This window comes from Dipteris shenzhenensis, chromosome 1 (assembly GCF_047967505.1).
Source record: "Dipteris shenzhenensis isolate YYH24624 ecotype China chromosome 1, Dip_SZ_1.0, whole genome shotgun sequence".
Taxonomy (NCBI): Eukaryota; Viridiplantae; Streptophyta; class Polypodiopsida; order Gleicheniales; family Dipteridaceae; genus Dipteris; species Dipteris shenzhenensis.
This window is the reverse complement of record NC_141596.1, coordinates 46,802,356-46,820,108: the sequence shown is the minus strand read 5'-3', so window position 1 is coordinate 46,820,108 and position 17,753 is coordinate 46,802,356. Positions and strand designations below refer to the sequence as shown.

At 42.1% G+C, this 17,753-nt stretch overlaps 1 protein-coding gene across 2 annotated transcripts; it reads right to left on the bottom strand.

Annotated features, from left to right (window-relative positions):
- Positions 1-2,452: 2,452 nt before the first annotated feature.
- On the bottom strand, positions 2,453-8,046 carry LOC147905940 (beta-glucosidase 34-like). Of its 2 annotated transcripts, XM_087382368.1 has the most exons (13): positions 7,855-8,046; positions 6,670-6,739; positions 6,504-6,562; positions 6,271-6,346; positions 6,085-6,156; positions 5,903-5,990; positions 5,547-5,787; positions 5,336-5,451; positions 4,820-5,040; positions 4,227-4,264; positions 3,295-3,394; positions 2,963-3,062; positions 2,453-2,850 (listed from the first exon to the last, which is right to left on the bottom strand). In XM_087382368.1, exons 1-13 carry the CDS (start codon positions 8,041-8,043, stop codon positions 2,637-2,639), a joined length of 1,584 nt encoding a protein of 527 aa, XP_087238494.1. In that variant the 5' UTR covers positions 8,044-8,046; the 3' UTR covers positions 2,453-2,636. The 2 variants fall into 2 exon arrangements, 1 of the variants encoding a protein (XP_087238494.1); XR_015541873.1 differs by lacking the exon at positions 3,295-3,394 and having other exon boundaries at positions 2,725-2,850.
- Between the last annotated feature and the right edge of the window lie 9,707 nt (positions 8,047-17,753).

Below are 17,753 nucleotides of genomic sequence, written 5' to 3'. Positions count from 1 at the left end.
ATATCAAACCATTTTTTTGGCATGTGTAGCCAAATTGCAAGAATTGTATTAAAGGTTTGTTACAATGGTATATCGCAACAATATTCGTTTTGTTTTTAATTTTCACTAAATTTACTTATAATGGTATATTAAAATAATTTTTCATTTAGTTTATATTCAATGTAGTGTTGAGTCAATTCTCATAAAGAGAAACATTGTTTTATAGCTTGCACATAATGTCAATCATCCTTGCCATGGTGTTGATCATTACTAGCATGCTGCTGGGGCTTACTGTTGATTGCGGATGCTTCGTGGTCCTGTACCAACATGGAATACATACCTTGCTAGGGGCCCAAGGCACCCACCAACCTCCTCCCATTGTTAGGATGAGCTGTTATGTAAAAACCTTCATGTAAATCTTTTTTGGCACACCACATTGGCTTCGGTTTTTGCCTATCTACTGGCTTCAAATTTTGCCTTTTTACATCTTATATGGATATTGCCATCTATTGGCTCTTTTTTTTTGGGCCCATTTTTCATAATAGTAATGTTTTCGGAGCTGCGAACTCCAAGACACGAATACGAACATCTTATAACTTGAAATGTATAATAATGTATTGATGCTTATAACAACACATTTTATCAAATTATTATTGTGAAGAGGCTGAAGGGCTTCATGTCGACAGGTTTCAAGCAACTAGATAATCCTCTCCAAGTTTGAACATGGAAATAAAAAATTTGTAATACCATCTAAATGCTTTAACATAACTTGCAATTGGCATGACGTCAATCAACAAAATTTAAATGGCACAAAAATGTAACCACGATCAGTGGTGTCAATAGTATTTCAAGACTATGCATTTCTATACATCACAAAGTCTCCTCATCCTCATCCTCATCATCGCTAGAGCTTGCTTTGACTGCGACTTGCACTTGTCCAACGATGGAAGGATCATGGAATAGGCCTGGGGATCACAATGTACCCACTTGGGTAGATCTCCATCATTACTCTCTCCCTTAACATCATCCAAAACTCTACCATTTGCATAAACATATACCAATTTCTTTGCTCTTTCTATCTTCAAGAAATTTCTTGTGGCTAAATCTACAAACTTGTAATAATTACTCCAATTTTTTTCACTCGACGAATTTCTGCAAGGTTGGGATAGCACTTTCAAAGCGAACATTTGCGAATGAGGTGTTGATGCTCCATAATCTTCCCACCATCTCCATGCAGGCATCTCCTTTGCAAGGTCTCATATTCTTGTATATGCAAACAGCCCTTCCCTATTTGAAACAGTGGATAATTCTCAGACAGCAGCAACATAGCATATTCAGATGTATCCTCAAAAAATCATCCCAAGAGATTACGCCGAAGTATTCCATTGTTTTCGAATGATACTCCCACCATTGAGGATCTGAAATACGAACAACATAGTGAAGGTCATTGTGAGCATGATTCCATCGCTTTCGAAACATCTTTTGCAAAGTGGCACGACAATCGGTGCTATAGCCAATGCCGTCACATGTGGATTTTCCATTTTCCTTCAATAGGTCTCACTCAGTAGTCCACCAAGCCATGTAAGCACTGCCCAAACTTGGACCTTTCATGTCTAGTTTTTGAATGGTAAACCATACTAGCCTCATTGCATTGGCCGCATCAACTATTCTCTTCCAAAAGCCAGCATTATGAGCGATTTGCTTCATCTCTTTAAATTCGTTATGGGCATTTTGTGAAGTTGACTCAGCTATCCACTCGTTAGCTTCTACACTGAATAATGTCTTCGTTACAACTCTTTGTAGCTTGAGCAAATGGTCCAACATTATATAGTTTGTTCTGAAACGTGTTTCGCCAAGTTTCAAAAACTCTAGTGGATGTTCATCACGTTGGTGGTTTAAGAATATGCCCAACAATTTCTTGTGGTTGAGGGAGTACAACACCAATCTTTGTCCTTCATCTATAGTGGCTTTGAACCACAACAAAACTTACAAATTTCTTGGTAGCTTTGTTTATCCTCTTTCTTATGCTTCTTGTCTTTCCCAAGACTCCACAAAATTCTAGGAATCTCAATTATGTGAATAGTACCAGTGCAACGCTGGTTTATTTATGATTAACAACACCAAGTGGTGTGCCCCAGGGTTAATTTAAAAACATTCAAAGCATTTAAATACAACGTTTTAATACCACCGCAAATCCCCATATACAAAGAGAGGAAGTAATATTTGGAACATTTTGTACATCAAGATTTCTTTGAGGGAATACTAATATCATTTTTGTAGGATGATGTTTTAGTTGAAAATACGTTCAAACATGATGCTTTTAGAGAAGCTTTAGAGATAGGCTATCCATATTGAGAATGAAAGTAATAGATATTTTAAATAGTCCCACTTGGTGCAAGGAGAAGCAATTTTGTTCTATTTATAAGCTCTATACAAATTTCCAAATACTATTCGTCTATATCCCCCAATAGAATAATTTGAATTACCAATGGACCAACTTATGCATGCAAAGGGGGATAAGAAAATGAATAGCACATTGTGAAGAAGAGAGAATGATATTAGGGGTGCCTATATTATGATATGGATCCTGTCAACAATTTAAAACGAGTGAAGGTAAACTCCTTCAAATAAATATTGCATGATGCTAATCATGGTCATTAAATATAGTGATAAGTGGTGTCATTCGTTGACTTTGTACTGGTAGTTTTCCTTTTTGTCATACCCTCTGCAAACCATAAGGATGATGTCCTTTTGTACCTCTTGAATGATGAATCCACATAATGAAGACCAAATCGTATTGATTGGCCTAAAACATACTCAAACCCATCAATTAATGACCAAGCAAAGTACCCATCAACCTTTGCTCCATCCCTACAAGAGAAATTATTACACTGAGTAAAAGTAATTAAAACATATTATTTTACTTAATGATCTTGAAACATTATACAATTTCTTGAACACAAAAAGGTGATATTCGATATACCTTATACCCTCTAAAAGGCAAGTTAGATAAGCATTAAAATATCCAATGCGCTCCACATCATTCAAGGTTTCTTCTAAGGAATTGCTCTCCAATCCCCATCCTGCAGTATGGAAATGCGTAGTTTTGTCAAATACACAAAATCAAAGCCTTGTTTTTGGGAGTATTCATGAGCATGAACCTATACATAATTCATAATCATGTAATGATTCTCACATAATGACACTATGATAAAATATAGCAATTGTTTTCAAATGTACCCACGCTCGGATGATCATCTATTCTACATGGAATATTTGACACGAGAACATGTACAAGACTATGATAATTCTCACCATTTTCTGTTATATAAATTGAAATGGAGCTTGAATATTCTTTGGTCACATAGTTCAAGATGCTCCGCATACTCCATGGTACTGCAGCTTGATTCGACATCTACAAGCATACCATAACTACTAATAAGAGATTCATAGATATCTACAAGCATACTGTAACTACTAATAAGCGATTCAAGAAAGACATGCAACTTACCAAACCAGCATGAATTCTATTGTTAAGGGCACAACAGTACCTATTGCACACTTCTTCTAAACTAATGTGGAATTGGCATGTTGCAAGGGAAATTCGAAAGGGCTTGGAGGTGGCGATTAGGAAAGTAGGAATCATGGCAAAGTTTTACTTGGGCACAAATTGGTGGTTGGCTCTAATGGGAGATGTGTCTAGACTCCCGTCAACTTTGGGAGCTGCTTGTAATCCGTTCCTACAATCGGCTTTCTTGCTTGCTATTTGGGAGTTTCATAATGTCCGAGTCCACGAGTCTAAGCCCAGTCCAAGGTGTTGGTAGAGACAGGGTAGCAAGTATTCGGGCCTTTTTGAAAGCGAACCTTTGAGACTTTAGTTGGTTGTTGAGGGCCAAAGACCCACTGATTAGCCGGTGTCTACTCAAGGTGGTGGTTTTTGTGTTTAGTCTTACTAGTAAGGGTTAACCCCCACAGTTAGTCTTACTAGTCAGTGTCTACTCAAGGTGGCGGTTTTTGTGTTTAGTCTTACTAGTAAGGGTGAACCCCTACAATTACCCAAAGCTACAATTAGTGTAGGTCCAAGGAAGCTTGCCCACGTAATTATGGACCAATTTTGGTAACAGGTCTTTTCTTGGGGCTAACTATCCTCTAATAGATTTGGCAGCTTGGGGGGAGGAGCACAATAATATGCAGCATAAGTCTTTTTGTTTTATCTATTCTTTTAACAAAGGCTGTGTTTGTCTTACCTCAAGAAATTCTCCAATTGCTTCTCCATCACGATAATCTACATAGTAAACAAAATAAACAAATGAAGAACATTTTTTGAAAGTGAGAAAGCAAAGCCTTTCAAATATGAAAATAAATTGCTTGATAAAACTTATATTCTCCATCTATTGTTATTTCAATGATAGTCTAGTTATAAGTTGGTGAATGATAAAGCCCCTCTAACGTCTAATAACGGCTACCCAAGAAATTTCAAACTTTTCACATGCGAAGTAGCTTAAATGTTAACCCGATAGAGAAATATATAAAAATAAATATGTATTTGCATACTCCCGAGAAATGCTCTGCCCTTATTAGAAAGTTTCGGAAGTACTTGACGCAAAAAAGTTTCTAGAGTACTGGACGAGGGCTTCCAATAAGGCATCAACTGTAAAATAATTCAGGGACAAAAATGGACTACGATAGCATTGTCATTGGGTGTCTTCTTTATCATTTACCACTGCTCCCAAAAATAATTTGTCAGGGAACTTTTTTTCATTTTTATATTTCCACCAGCAGATTCTGTCCTGCTGGTCGTGAGTGTCCAACATGAAAGGACGTTGATAGGAAAGCCTACTTGTGAAGCTTGCCCGCATGTCTTGATAAAATCCCGTGCTGTTAGCATCCGGCACGGCCGTCCCATCGTAGGCGTACGTCGCAGTGGCGATGTTCAGTCCCAGAAAATCAACCGAATACCGCACTCTCTCTATCTCTTCTTCTCTGAATTCTGGTAGCCGCTCGCCCACCGCGCTCCGCATCGACTCTGGATAGCTTCCCCACACTATCGGATGCAAAAACCTGCAGACCAAAAGACAATAGATCATCTTCATCAGCTGCATCTGGATCTCTGGCCTCATCACCATCGCAACCATGCAGCTGTTGAATTCATAATACAGAATGCGGAGCCTGCATAAACTTAACGGATTGGAAGCATCCTGCGGCGCCTTTGCGAGCTGTTGAATTGAGATATGGAATGCAAAAAGGTGCAAAAAACAAATGTTTTTCAAGCACCCTGCGGCATAAGCTTCGCTTTCACTAAGATTTCAGGTTTTCTGAGTTGATTACATGCTCTACAATTTGAAATTATACTCACCACCCAGTAAAGAAGTCGATCGCCCTCCTCGCCGCTGCCACATCTTGTGCACTCTCAGTCAAGGGCTCGTACCATACGAACCACAATGCTATGCCAATGCGACCTTGCTGAGTAGCCTGTCAGGTGTGAGGACAGTCGCGTTAGTTTTTTGACATGTCACTATGCGATTTTGCAAGGAGGTTTTACTAGTTACCACCTGCGATCCGATCACCTGGTATTTTGCTCGGTATAGTTCCACAACAGCTGCGTGCGCAAGCAGGGCATTATGACCCACAATGTAGGGCTCCGTTGATGAGTTTCCTGCAGTGCAAGTACTGCACCGTCCTGGCGGTTCTTGGTTAGAGGCAAATGCTAAAACAGCGTAGTCATTGGGCTCATCCATAGTTACCCATAGCTTTACCCGATCTCCGAACGAACTGAAGCAGACATTGGCGTATATAACGAAATCTTCTCTACATAATTCGAAGACATGAAAAGCGTCAGTACTGAAAATGCGAAGGACGACCACACACGAAGATACAAGAGGACAATATTGCGTCAAGAGCCCAGGACATTACAGTAGCTTACATAAAGGACGGACTCAGGAGGCCACCGTAGGAGTCCTCGAGAGCCTGCGGATGGTCGAGAGACCAGAGGGTGACGTGCGGCTGTATTCCTGTACTTGTGACAAATATGTGAGTGATGTAATTTCAAAATAAATGTTCGTGGCGAATAGCGAAAGCTACACTCAGCTTAGCTAAATCGATCACCTTTGCCTAGGAGGAGGTCAATGACATCGTTATAGTGTTGTACAGCCTCCTCGTTGATTTCTCCAGGTCCATCTGCGCAGGTAAATAGCTTTGAACATCAGTGAGCCTGACTCGGGAGTCGGTCTCAGCTATTTACATGAATGGATTAGCCTATGGATTAAGTCTCTGTAAAGTGAAGTAACGAACTTGGAAAGATCCTTGTCCAGGCGATCGAAAATCGATATGCATCCATTCCCATGTCGGACAGGAGTTCTATATCTTCCTGAACAGAAACAAGGGAGTTGAAGGAACGGCGCGCTGTAAGTAGGAGGTGGACGCCCAGAATATTTAGTTTTTATGGAGGCCGTGTAGACTCCTACAGGAAAATTACTTCGGTATCTGTCGGGCGCACTTGAAGCCGTGCGCGGGCAATATCTTACCCGATAGCGATGGTAATGGTCACCTGCACTGCCTGGTGTGCTACCGTCAGCCACCGGAGCTGCAAACCGCAAATTAAACATCCGCAATTAGAATCATGTAATCTTGTCCTGATGGTCTGATGGAAACTTGAAACCGCAATTTGAGGGAACCCCTAGGAGAAATTACAGGTAGAAGACGCCGCGTAGGTGTCCCAAATACTGTCGCCTTTGCCCGGAGCTGGAGAAGCACCTTCGTGCTATGGAACGTGGAGGAAAAATTGAAGTAGAAATCGTTATTAAGGACTAGACCGAGAACGTTCATGTTTAAAATTTAAAAAAAAGTTAATCTCAAACAGCCGCAGAGGGGTATAATTACAAAATTTATTACTCGGCGCAAACAAGCGCAGTCAATGCAAACAACTATGTAACGCATTCACCCGTTCATCAAACAGCGTTGGAATATGTATGGTGGGGCGGGGAGTGAGACAGAGGCGAGTAGCTTGGGCAATGGGCATCAATAAAATTTGGGGGTAGTGCTAAAAATAGAAGGCAGCATGAGCACTTTAGAAACATAGGGAGACCTGGCCTAATAAAATTGGAGGGACACTTTTTTACGAAAGTGTAAGGAGAGCATTGCCCTTCTAACAAACCAACAAACCATCAATTGCAGGCAGTGCTAACACTTTTTTACGAAAGTGTAAGGAGAGCACTGGCTTTCTAACGAACCATCAATTGCAGGCATAAACAACCCATGGAGTGGACTTCTAACGCCGGATTTCATTCACAACATTACTCATCGAGCAGACGATGCGTCGAGTGCACAATGGATAAGCATCAGTTCAAACAATCCTGAACCCACATTAGTAATCTGTCAACTTGTTATGATATTTCTGATACTCATTCCGAAAGTTTGGAAGCGACTCATTGTGTATGTACCCTGCGAGAATTCTCGTCCAACCAAAGCAACAATTCTTCCCTCATGCAGCACTCAACCCTGCGCACTAGTGGATTCACAACGCTTGCTCAACAAATTTTAGAAACTACTCTTCCGTCAGAAGCAGCCGGGTTTCAATCATGGAACTAAAACAACTACTTGTGTTTTCTACAACACATGCTTGTGCTACACTCGTTCGTTCGTGTTAGAATGTGACTCATTAGAACTGTTAAGTGTGCGACTCTCGACTCTCGACTCTTCACTCAATTTCCAGACCGTTCAGACATCTGGTGCAAACAATTTCTCACTCGAGAATCAAACAACACACGGCCGGACACGCTTCCTCCCTTCTTCTTTCTGGGTGGGAGCAAGCGGTAAATTCAGTGCAAACAATTCATCGTGAGCTAATTTTCTAATAGTGGAGCTGACTAAGGATACCTTCACCGCCATAGTTTGGGCTCCGAAGACGAAGCTGCTGGGGAAGAGGCTCAGGTCGATAGTGGAGGAAACACTACAATTGTACTGGTACTGATCATGACGAAGAAGAGCATTCAAACGGGCCGACTGCGCAAGCGAAAGAATTAGGAGGAGCAGCTGCCTGCAAAGACAGGAGCTGAAGGACGCCATAAAGTCAAAGACTAGAAATCCTACACACACCATTCTTTGGTGTCGTTTTATAGAAACTGGTTCAAGTTTCAACGTCCCTCTGAGCGGGATCCTTGTGTTTTAGTCTATCAACCCGTGTCGAGAGCCACGGGAATGAGACAACTCATAAATGCGGTGGAATGGAAGCGGCAATGATTGAAGATTTTGTTGAGTCCCTGAAACGGAGAGTGTAAATTTGTAAAACACATCCCAAACTTCAAGATAAGAGCTGCTGTTAATTAATCACAGAACATTCAGCAGCCTTCAAAGTTCAAAATGCCTTCTTCCAGAACATTCAGCAGTTAAAGCTGCTGTTAATTAATCTCAGAACATTCAGAAGTTAAAGCTTCCAGAATTGCCTGCATTTTAAAAGAAAGACAATGCAGGCTTGCCTTGAAATATTCGCTCAATCGGGTCGTCACGGTTGATCCATAGAAAGAAGACGTGGGCTTTTGAAAACCGCGCATGCTTCAATATTTCAAAATGCAAAATTTATTGTGCAAAATTGAGTCATCAGAAAAATAAAATCGCGGGACTCAGAGGGCCTCCCTGCGCCAGCCAGTGGTGCTTGGGGAGCCCTACCCTAGCTGCCTAAATTTTCCAGATTCGAGCCCAACATTCCACTATTGGAGTAGGTGAACTGGTAGAATGGAGTATTGATTCTCTGAAACTGCCAAGAACGGCCTTCATGCCCAAGTGCTGGAAACCTGCAAAGTAAGTTCTAGGAGGTGCAACTGATTGGCTCTTACCTGCAGCTCATCAAGGCAGACACGCGGGGACGTTCTTCCCTTGAAACCATCCAATGTTGAATGGGTAGCCTCCCCAGCCTCAGTGAGATGCAGAGAGGCCCTCTCAAATGTTGCTCAGTGCTCATGTATCTACACAGCATGTAGCCACATGCCAACCCTCCACTCCCTTACCACACTTCATGCACAACTCACTGCTACCAATTTAACATACTTTTTCTAGCCTGATAGAATAAAGTTTACTGTTACCACTACAAGGCATAGGCCATTTTCCGACGAAAATACCGACGCTTTTTACATTAAATTTTTTTTTTTTCACGGGCGCAAACGTCACTATAAAAGTCGCTAAAAGCGTCGGAAAAGGAGCGTCGCTATATAGCGACACTGCAAACGTCGCTATATAGCGACGATAGAAACGTCGCTATATAGCGACACTGGTAAACATTGCTATATAGCGACGATTAACAGAAGTAAAAAAAAAGGGTTAGTGGGGCTAAACAGGGCTTCCTTTTGGCCCTGTTTAGCCCCACTAATCCTTTTTTTTTTTTGTAATTACAAAAGAAAGTTTTTTATAATAAAATTTCCCTTGCTTGCAAGGTGATACAAAATTGTTCTTGTGAAATGATGAGTAACAAATGCATATACATGTCGAACATATACAACAGTGTTTGTAACAAAATTACCCTGTCAAAAGGGCGATACAAAATTGCTCAAACGAGCGGATATACAAAATGCTACTACCACTACTCATCCGAATCCGAATCATCTTCGTCTTGTTGGCCTGTTCCTTGGTCCTCGACACCTGCGTCTTCTCCCTTGTCCTCGCCACCTGCGTCCGATCCTTGCTCCTGTTGATCGCTCGCCTCCGGATGATGGGACGCTTGAGCTTTGACCCTAAGAGTGAACCATATAAATCGAAAATTAGATTGGAACTTAAATTAAAAAGTGAGATTACAAGTAGGAGTAAACTTATACCGTGCGAGCAGCCACCTAAGCCCAATCGACTGTTGCTCCCATTGCCTCTTGCTCAATGAACCACGGCTTTGTTCCTATTCGAAATGCGCGCCGTGTCTCTGCATCCGTAGGAAGACGACCCATCGCAGCTTGCTGTGGATCCAATTTACGAGAGTTAGAGTTAGCTAAAGTGCATGTAATATGTAAGTAAAATAAATAGAACAATACATTAAATGGGAAGAAGTAGACTTACCACGGTTGCCTCGAACACATACCGTCCGCTTGCACCAAAGTGTGAAGTATCTACGACGTCTAGCCGTCTCTTCGCAGCCCTCCTCTGACCCTCGAACATTTCGGGATGGTCCCTATGTTGCTTCTTGAAGTACTTCCAATCAGCTTTGTCTGCCCAGCTGGGTTTAGCCAACCCCTTTGTAATGGAAGTACGCAAGGTTGATCTACGATGCTTTAGGACCAAACCCATGCGCTCTCACATATAATCGTCATTAAACTCCACATTTGGCGGATTAGGGTATCGTTGTTTTAACTCATCGATCACCGCCTGCTTCTTTTGGGCATCTTGATACCACCAATCGGTATTTATGCCGCTCTTGAAGTGATGACTCATCAACCTCCTCATGGTGGCCATCACTGCTTTGCCCTTTTTATCTTCTATTATCTCTCCGGCAGATGTGATTTGATAGGAGAGATCCCCTGATGAGTAAGGGGGACTGACGGTAGCAGAGTCTGAAGGAGTGGAAGCTGCACGAGCACTTCCGGAGCGAGGAGTAGCAGTGAGAGTAGGAGAGGAAAAGGGACCTGACTGATACTGTGTCTCCAGCCCAAGTGGAGACCTAAAGGAGCGTGAGTGTGCTGACTCGTCTACATCTCCCGAGTCAGCACAACATGAGCCGCCCGTCCTACTCTTCCTTTCCTTGCGAGAGGCATGCGCAGGTGATGATCCCGCGGTCGAAGGGACGTGAGGGGATGGCTGGGCAGTACGTCCACCCGTCGGTGTAGGGGAAGGAATTGCGGAGGTCCTCTGAGAGAGCAGAGAGAAGAATCTCGCTGCCTCCTCATCGCTCATCTGCGCTACAAACTCGTCGGGACTCCGGACAAAGCCATGCGTGGCTAGCAAAGGAGTTCCCTGAGGGGTAGTCGCAGTGCTACGTGGAAGAGGGGTCGGACCAGGGGTAGTCGTAGTGCTAGGTCCGAGAGGAGTCGGACCAAGTCCTCGGGGTAGTCGCCTGAGAGGAATCAAAGTCCTCTGGAGAATATAGATCGTGAGCTCTCCTCCTGCGAGGCTGTCCGTACTCGTCGGATGAGCGACGTGATCCCATGTCTAACATAGACACAAACACGAAAACAAAAAACAAAAAAACAAACATAAGCATTCTCATAGGCATAGGCATAGGCAAGAAGAAAGAAGAGGGAAAGGAAAGAAGAGGGAAAGGAAAGAGGGAAAGAAGATGGAAAGGAAAGAAAAGAATGAGAATGAGGAAATAGAGAATGAGAGAAGGGGGAAATAGAGAAGGGGAAAGAGATGAGGGGGAATGAGAGAAGCATAAGCATAAGCTTATGCGGAAATAGAGAATGAGCTTATGCGGAGATAGAGAAGGAGAGAAGCATAAGCTTATGCTTATGCTTCTCTCATTCTCTATTATGCTTCTCTCCTTCTCTATTTCCGCATAAGCTCATGCATAAGCATGAGCTTATGCGGAAACTTAAGCATAAGCTCATGCTCATGTATGAGCATAAGCATGAGCTTATGCTTAAGCATAAGCATAAGCATAAGCTCATGCTTATGCTCATGCGGAAAAAAAGAAGGAGCTTATGCAAAAAAAGAGAAGGAGCTTATGCGGAAATAGAGAATGAGAGAAGCATAAGCTTCTCTCATTCTCTATTTCCGCATAAGCTCATGCATAAGCATAAGCTTATGCGGAAACTTAAGCATAAGCTCATGCTGATGCATGAGCATAAGCATGAGCTTATGCTTATGCTTAAGCATAAGCATAAGCATAAGCATAAGCTCATGCTTATGCTCATGCGGAAAAAGAGAAGGAGCTTATGCGGAAATAGAGAATGAGAGAAGCATAAGCTTCTCTCATTCTCTATTTCCGCATAAGCTCACGCATAAGCATGAGCTTATGAGGAAACTTAAGCATAAGCTCATGCTCATGCATGAGCTTATGCTTATGCTCATGCGGAAAAAGAGAAGGAGCTTATGCGGAAAAAGAGAAGGAGCTTAAGCTTCTCTCATTCTCTATTATGCTTCTCTCCTTCTCTATTTCCGCATAAGCTCACACATAAGCATAAACTTATGCGAAAACTTAAGCATAAGCTCATGCTCATGTATGAGCATAAGCATGAGCTTATGCTCATGCGGAAAAAGAGAAGGAGCTTATGCGGAAAAAGAGAAGGAGCTTATGCAGAAAAAGAGAAGGAGCTTATGCGGAAATAGAGAATGAGAGAAGCATAAAGCTTATGCGGAAATAGAGAATGAGAGAAGCATAAGCTTCTCTCATTCTCTATTTCCGCATAAGCTCACGCATAAGCATAAGCTTATGCAGAAACTTAAGCATAAGCTCATGCTCATTTATGAGCATAAGCATGAGCTTATGCTCATGCGGAAAAAGAGAAGGAGCTTATGCATAAGCTCATGCTCATGCATGAGCATAAGCATGAGCCTATGCGAATGAGAGAAGGGGAAAATAGAGAAGGGGGAAAGAGAGAAGGGGGAATGAGAGAAGCATAAGCATAAGAGAATAAGAGGGAAAGGAAATAGAGAATAACAGGGAAAGGAAAGAGAGAAGGGAAAAGAGATGAGGGGGAAAGAGAGAAGGGGGAAAGAGAGAATAAGAGAAGAGGGAAAAAAGAGAAGGGGGAAAAAGGAGAATAAGAGAAGGGGGAAGAAGGAAAGAGTGAGAGGGGAAGAGAGGGTTCCTACGCCCATCACTGCAGCTAGCTGCAGGCCAATGCAAATAACAAAAATAATAAATGGAAAAAAGAGGAAGCACTTACCTGAAAAAGTATGTCCTGCTCAGTGTAGTGGACTGGCTCTACAAAAGAGAGAAAACAACCCATTTTTTCAAATAAGATGTTAGTGGAAGGAGGAGATTACAAAAGCAACTTCTTGAAGGGAGGAGATTGAGGAGACAAGGAAAGGAGGAGATTGAGGAGACAAGGAGAAAGAGAAGGAAGAGAAATACAGAAAAAAGAGGTGAGTTTTCTTTCTTTCTTGAAATCTCGTTTTTTGTTTCAATCCTTTCAAAACAAGCATGAAAACTAGTTTACAGGTTTAGCAATACAAGAAGAAACACTCACAAAACTAAAGCTAACAAACAAACAACCTACATTGTTGAAACAAACTCACCTCTTGAAGAACTTTCTTTCAAGAAACCAAAGAGGGAAAAGGATAGAGAGGGAGTACAAGAGGTAGGAGAAGGGTGAGGAGTGGAAAATAGAGTGGGAGGTTGCTTAGAATAGATGGGAGGTCGTCGAAAATAGGTGGGAGGAGCTTTTGGGTTGCTTACTTGAGAGATTAGGGAATGGATTGAGCAAAATGCCGCACGTTTCGGCATTTCGGGTTTTAATCCACAGCGTCGCTATATAGCGATGCTAATTCGTCGCTATATAGCGACGTTTTTAATTAAAAATGTAGCTATATAGCGACGGAACAGAGCGTCGCTATATAGCGACGCTTACTGTCACTTTTTTTATATGGCCTCAAGAGAAGCTCAAAAATGCTATTTTATAATTGTCAATATCTCCTCTTCATGCTTATGTTGTGATTTTATAAGTGTAGATGGAAGGGACGAGTGGAGGCTCATCCGATGATGCACCAACGCCCGACAGCACGAAGTGGCTTACGGAGAGGTTATACTGTCATTGCACTCATTGCAAGCAAGAAGTATGACATCAACGTCGTATTATCATGCGCCACTTGCAGATGTATGGGGAGGAGCCGGAACCAGTACCCCCCATTGGTGTTGCACATGTTGATGGGTCATCGGTAAGTCAAAGCTATTTAAGTTTGCAATCTTATTGTATACCAGGAAATAGAAGATCTTATATTTACACGAAATCTTAAAACAGGATGAGGAGCGTGACAAGAATACACATATACCTTCTCACTTTCAACAAGACTATAGTCTCCCGGATGACGACGAGGGTATGGTCGACATGATGGATTCCATTTTTAGGGGCACTACATCCCACGTACACGTGATGTCAGAGTCTGAGGTGAAAATGCGAGAGTTGCAATCAACACAATTGTACGAGGGTGCTAGGATGTCTAAACTACGTGCTTGTCTCTCAATCTTGAATCTACAAGTACAGTATGGGTGGTCGGATACAAGTGTCTCGGCCTTAATGAGGTTAGCCCTTGCATTAATTTGACTCATTATTTGGATATTGTTTGTTTTGAGAATCATCATTTGGATAGTGTCTTTGTCATAGGTTGCTCCAAAAGATGTTGCCTGCACCAAATACCATGCCCGCATCAAGAGATGAAGCGAAAAAGATGCTAACAATGGTGGGTATGGATTATGATACCATCCATGCTTGCCGTAATGATTGTATTCTCTTTCGTCGTGAGCATGGAGATTTGGCTAGTTGTCCAAAGTGTGGGGAACAACGATATAGAGATGACTTGTAGGGTGAGCGGATACCGGTAAAGGTCTTAAGACACTTTCCCATCATTGCAAGAATACAACACATGTTTCGATGCAAATCCATAGCGGAGTTGATGACATGGCATGCATCTCATCGGTCCACTGATCACACATTGAGGATTCCCACAGATTGTGCAGCTTGGAAGCACATAGATAATCAGTGGCCGGACTTTGCGAGGGAGCCACGCAACTTACATCTTGGGCTAGCCATGGATGACGTGAATCCTTTCGGGTTACGCTCGACATCTTGGTCGACATGGCCCATAGTCATGGTGAATTACAATATCCCACCATGGCTAACAATAAAAAAGGGACACCTCATGCTTGCACTACTTGTGCCAGGAAAGTACAAGGCAAAAAACATGGACGTGTACATGGCACCTTTGATAGAGGAGTTATAGATATTATGGAGAGGAGTGCAGGTCTTTGATATTTCCAGAGCTCCTAGACATACCAATGATATTTTGGTCAGGGGTATCTTGATGTGGACCATGCATGACTACCCAGGGTATGGAGAGTGCGCAGGTACGTGATTATGTCTTTACATGTACAATGAGGGATTATGCTTTTTTTACTCTCTTTTGCACGCATGTCTTGTACTAACACATTCATGCACGTGTGCAGGACTTGTTACAAGTGGGTACCATGCTTGTCCTGTTTGTGGACCGGCTCTGAAATCGCTTGCACGCTACTCCAAACATATGAGGAAAAATGTTTATGAAGGTCATGCTCGATACCTTCGGCTCGACCATCTCGCACGTGGAGGTCAGCTTGATCCACCACCATCATATTTGAAGGCAAGTGATTGGATTCAAGCTTGGAGGGCGAATGGAGAGGAACCTCCTCCTAGTATGAAGAGGCTATCGATCTTTCACGAGCTTCCTTATTGGGGTCAGTTACAAATCAATCATCTCTTGGATCCCATGCATATCTTCAAGAATGTGGGGGTTACTATTTGGGCACACTTGGTTGGTTCCAAGGACTCGAGAGGAGTGCGAGAAGACTTGCATGCTATGAATAGGATGTCTCGTTTGTGGCCCCAAGTGCATGATTCGGGAAAAGTTGTCCTCCCAAAAGCAACGTGGATCCTCTCTACGAGGGAGGAGGCAGCGGTCAAGGCAGACATTGCCTCTTTTCAAACACCGACAGGGTACATGCATTGCTTGAAAGGAGCATTTTCAAAGGACAATAAGCTTAGTGGCCTCAAGTCCCATGATTGGCACAAGGTCTTACAGGTATTCTAAGTAGAATTAGTGTACCGATAATAGTGATGCGTTAGCGTAATTATTATTATGTTATATTGTTGACATGACTTCATTGTTGCTTTGATAGTTCATCCTCCCAATTACAATAAAAGGTTGCTTACAAGAAGATGTTAGAAATGCTATATTCAAGATCTGTGGTATTGTGAGGTATGCTTACTATCAAATTGCATTATGTATTTTCTTAATGGACATGTGAAATAGGTGGATATCTCAAATATCTTACATATGCATGGACATGTGAAATAGGTGGATATCTCAAAAAGAGATCTCTATATCGAGCATTGAGAAGGCTAGGGTGGAATCCATCAAAGCCGTATGCTTGCTTGAAAGCACTTTCCCTCAAGCATTATGACAACTCAAGTCCACTTGCTTGTGCACATAGTTGATGAGGTGGCTATAGCAGGTATCGTTCATAATCGATGGATGTTTTTTCTCGAGCGGTTTATGAAAAATTTAAAGGGGTTTGTAAGACAAAGAGCAAGACCGGAAGCAAGCATGGCAGAGGGATGGCTTGTGCAAGAGTCATTAGTATATATCACAGAGTTTCTTGCATCCACGGATCCTGATATGCCACAAGCTTGGCACAACAAGGATGATGATCGCATCATTGGCGAGGTTCCCCAAGGAAAAGGGATTGAAAGAAAGATGAGCGAAGAGAAAATGGAGAAATTCAATAAGTTTTATATCCTCAATAGCCCTGAGATGCAGAAGTGGATTGAGAGATATGAAGTGGCCAAAGCAGAAAGAATAAATGCAAGGACGAGATTCAGAGTAATGTACAGGCGATCACAACCATATCCATGAGATCTGGCTCTTCTCCCTACTCACATGTCACTTGATTGGCTACAACTGGCTCTACGTAAAGCCGAACGTGATGGAGAGATAATAAACGAGCGCGAGCGGGAGTTATCATCTGGATGTATGGTGCATGTAAGTTTCTTATCTCTTGACGTAATTAAGTAATTATTTGTGGCAATATATGCTATAAAATAGGTGCATCTTCATTGTTTTAATGATGCTCTTTTACAGTACAAAAAGTACAGTGCATTATGGTCATATGGACGACATTTTTGCGTGGAACGCATCGATTCAAAGAGAGTCACGTATGATTGTGTCGTCCTCGTGGAGTCATGGCTAACTTCACACAAGACAGCCGAGCAAGTGCTTCGGATACCAATCTTCTCTCCTCACAGTTGGATTATTGTGGAACCATACGCGACATCTATGAAATTGATTTCAGACGATTTACTATTTTCATTCTTGATGTAAAATGGTTTAGAACTACTTACAACGGTCCCCATGCAACAGTGAGAAAAGATAGTAGCGGTCTCTTTGCAATAGACTCCACCAAACATTGGACCAATGAAAGTGATACTTTTGTTCTTCCCGAGCACTGTGAGCAGGTGCATACTAATGATTTAATTAGTCGAAGCTTTCGTTTTTAAAGTCCATTGATATATATATAATTGACGACATTTAGCACCCATCTTCAATATAGGTGGTTTTTCATCCGGATCGTTCTGATCCAAGATGGTGGTACGTGATCCAAGTTGCACCACGAAGTAAGCAAATTTTTGAAGATCGAGATGTGGATATGGAGATGCCACTACCAATGCCGGATCCAATTGATGAATCTAGCGAAGAAGATGTAGATCACCATATGAGCCAAGAGGAAGATGCGCATAATGACATCGCACGGGAGGAGGATGGAGATCACGATATTGACGAAGAAGACAACAATCATCAAGATCAATCACCACACTTAAGCTTTAGTGAAGAAGATGATCAAATACTTTTAGGTGAACGTACGATGCTAAAGTACGATGATGATATAGGAGATCAACTCGGTATAGAGTTGGAGATAGACTTGCTCGGCGCCTTAGACTTGGCTCAAGACGAAACAGTTGATGTAAATGCTCTTATTTGACTTTTCTCATCTCAAACTTGGACATGAATATATGAGCTTCAAAGGCTTGATGTACATGCTCTCATTTTTTATTTCTCTATGAGCTCAAACATGTAGGAAAATTTAAAAAAATTTGTCATTGGAAAAAACT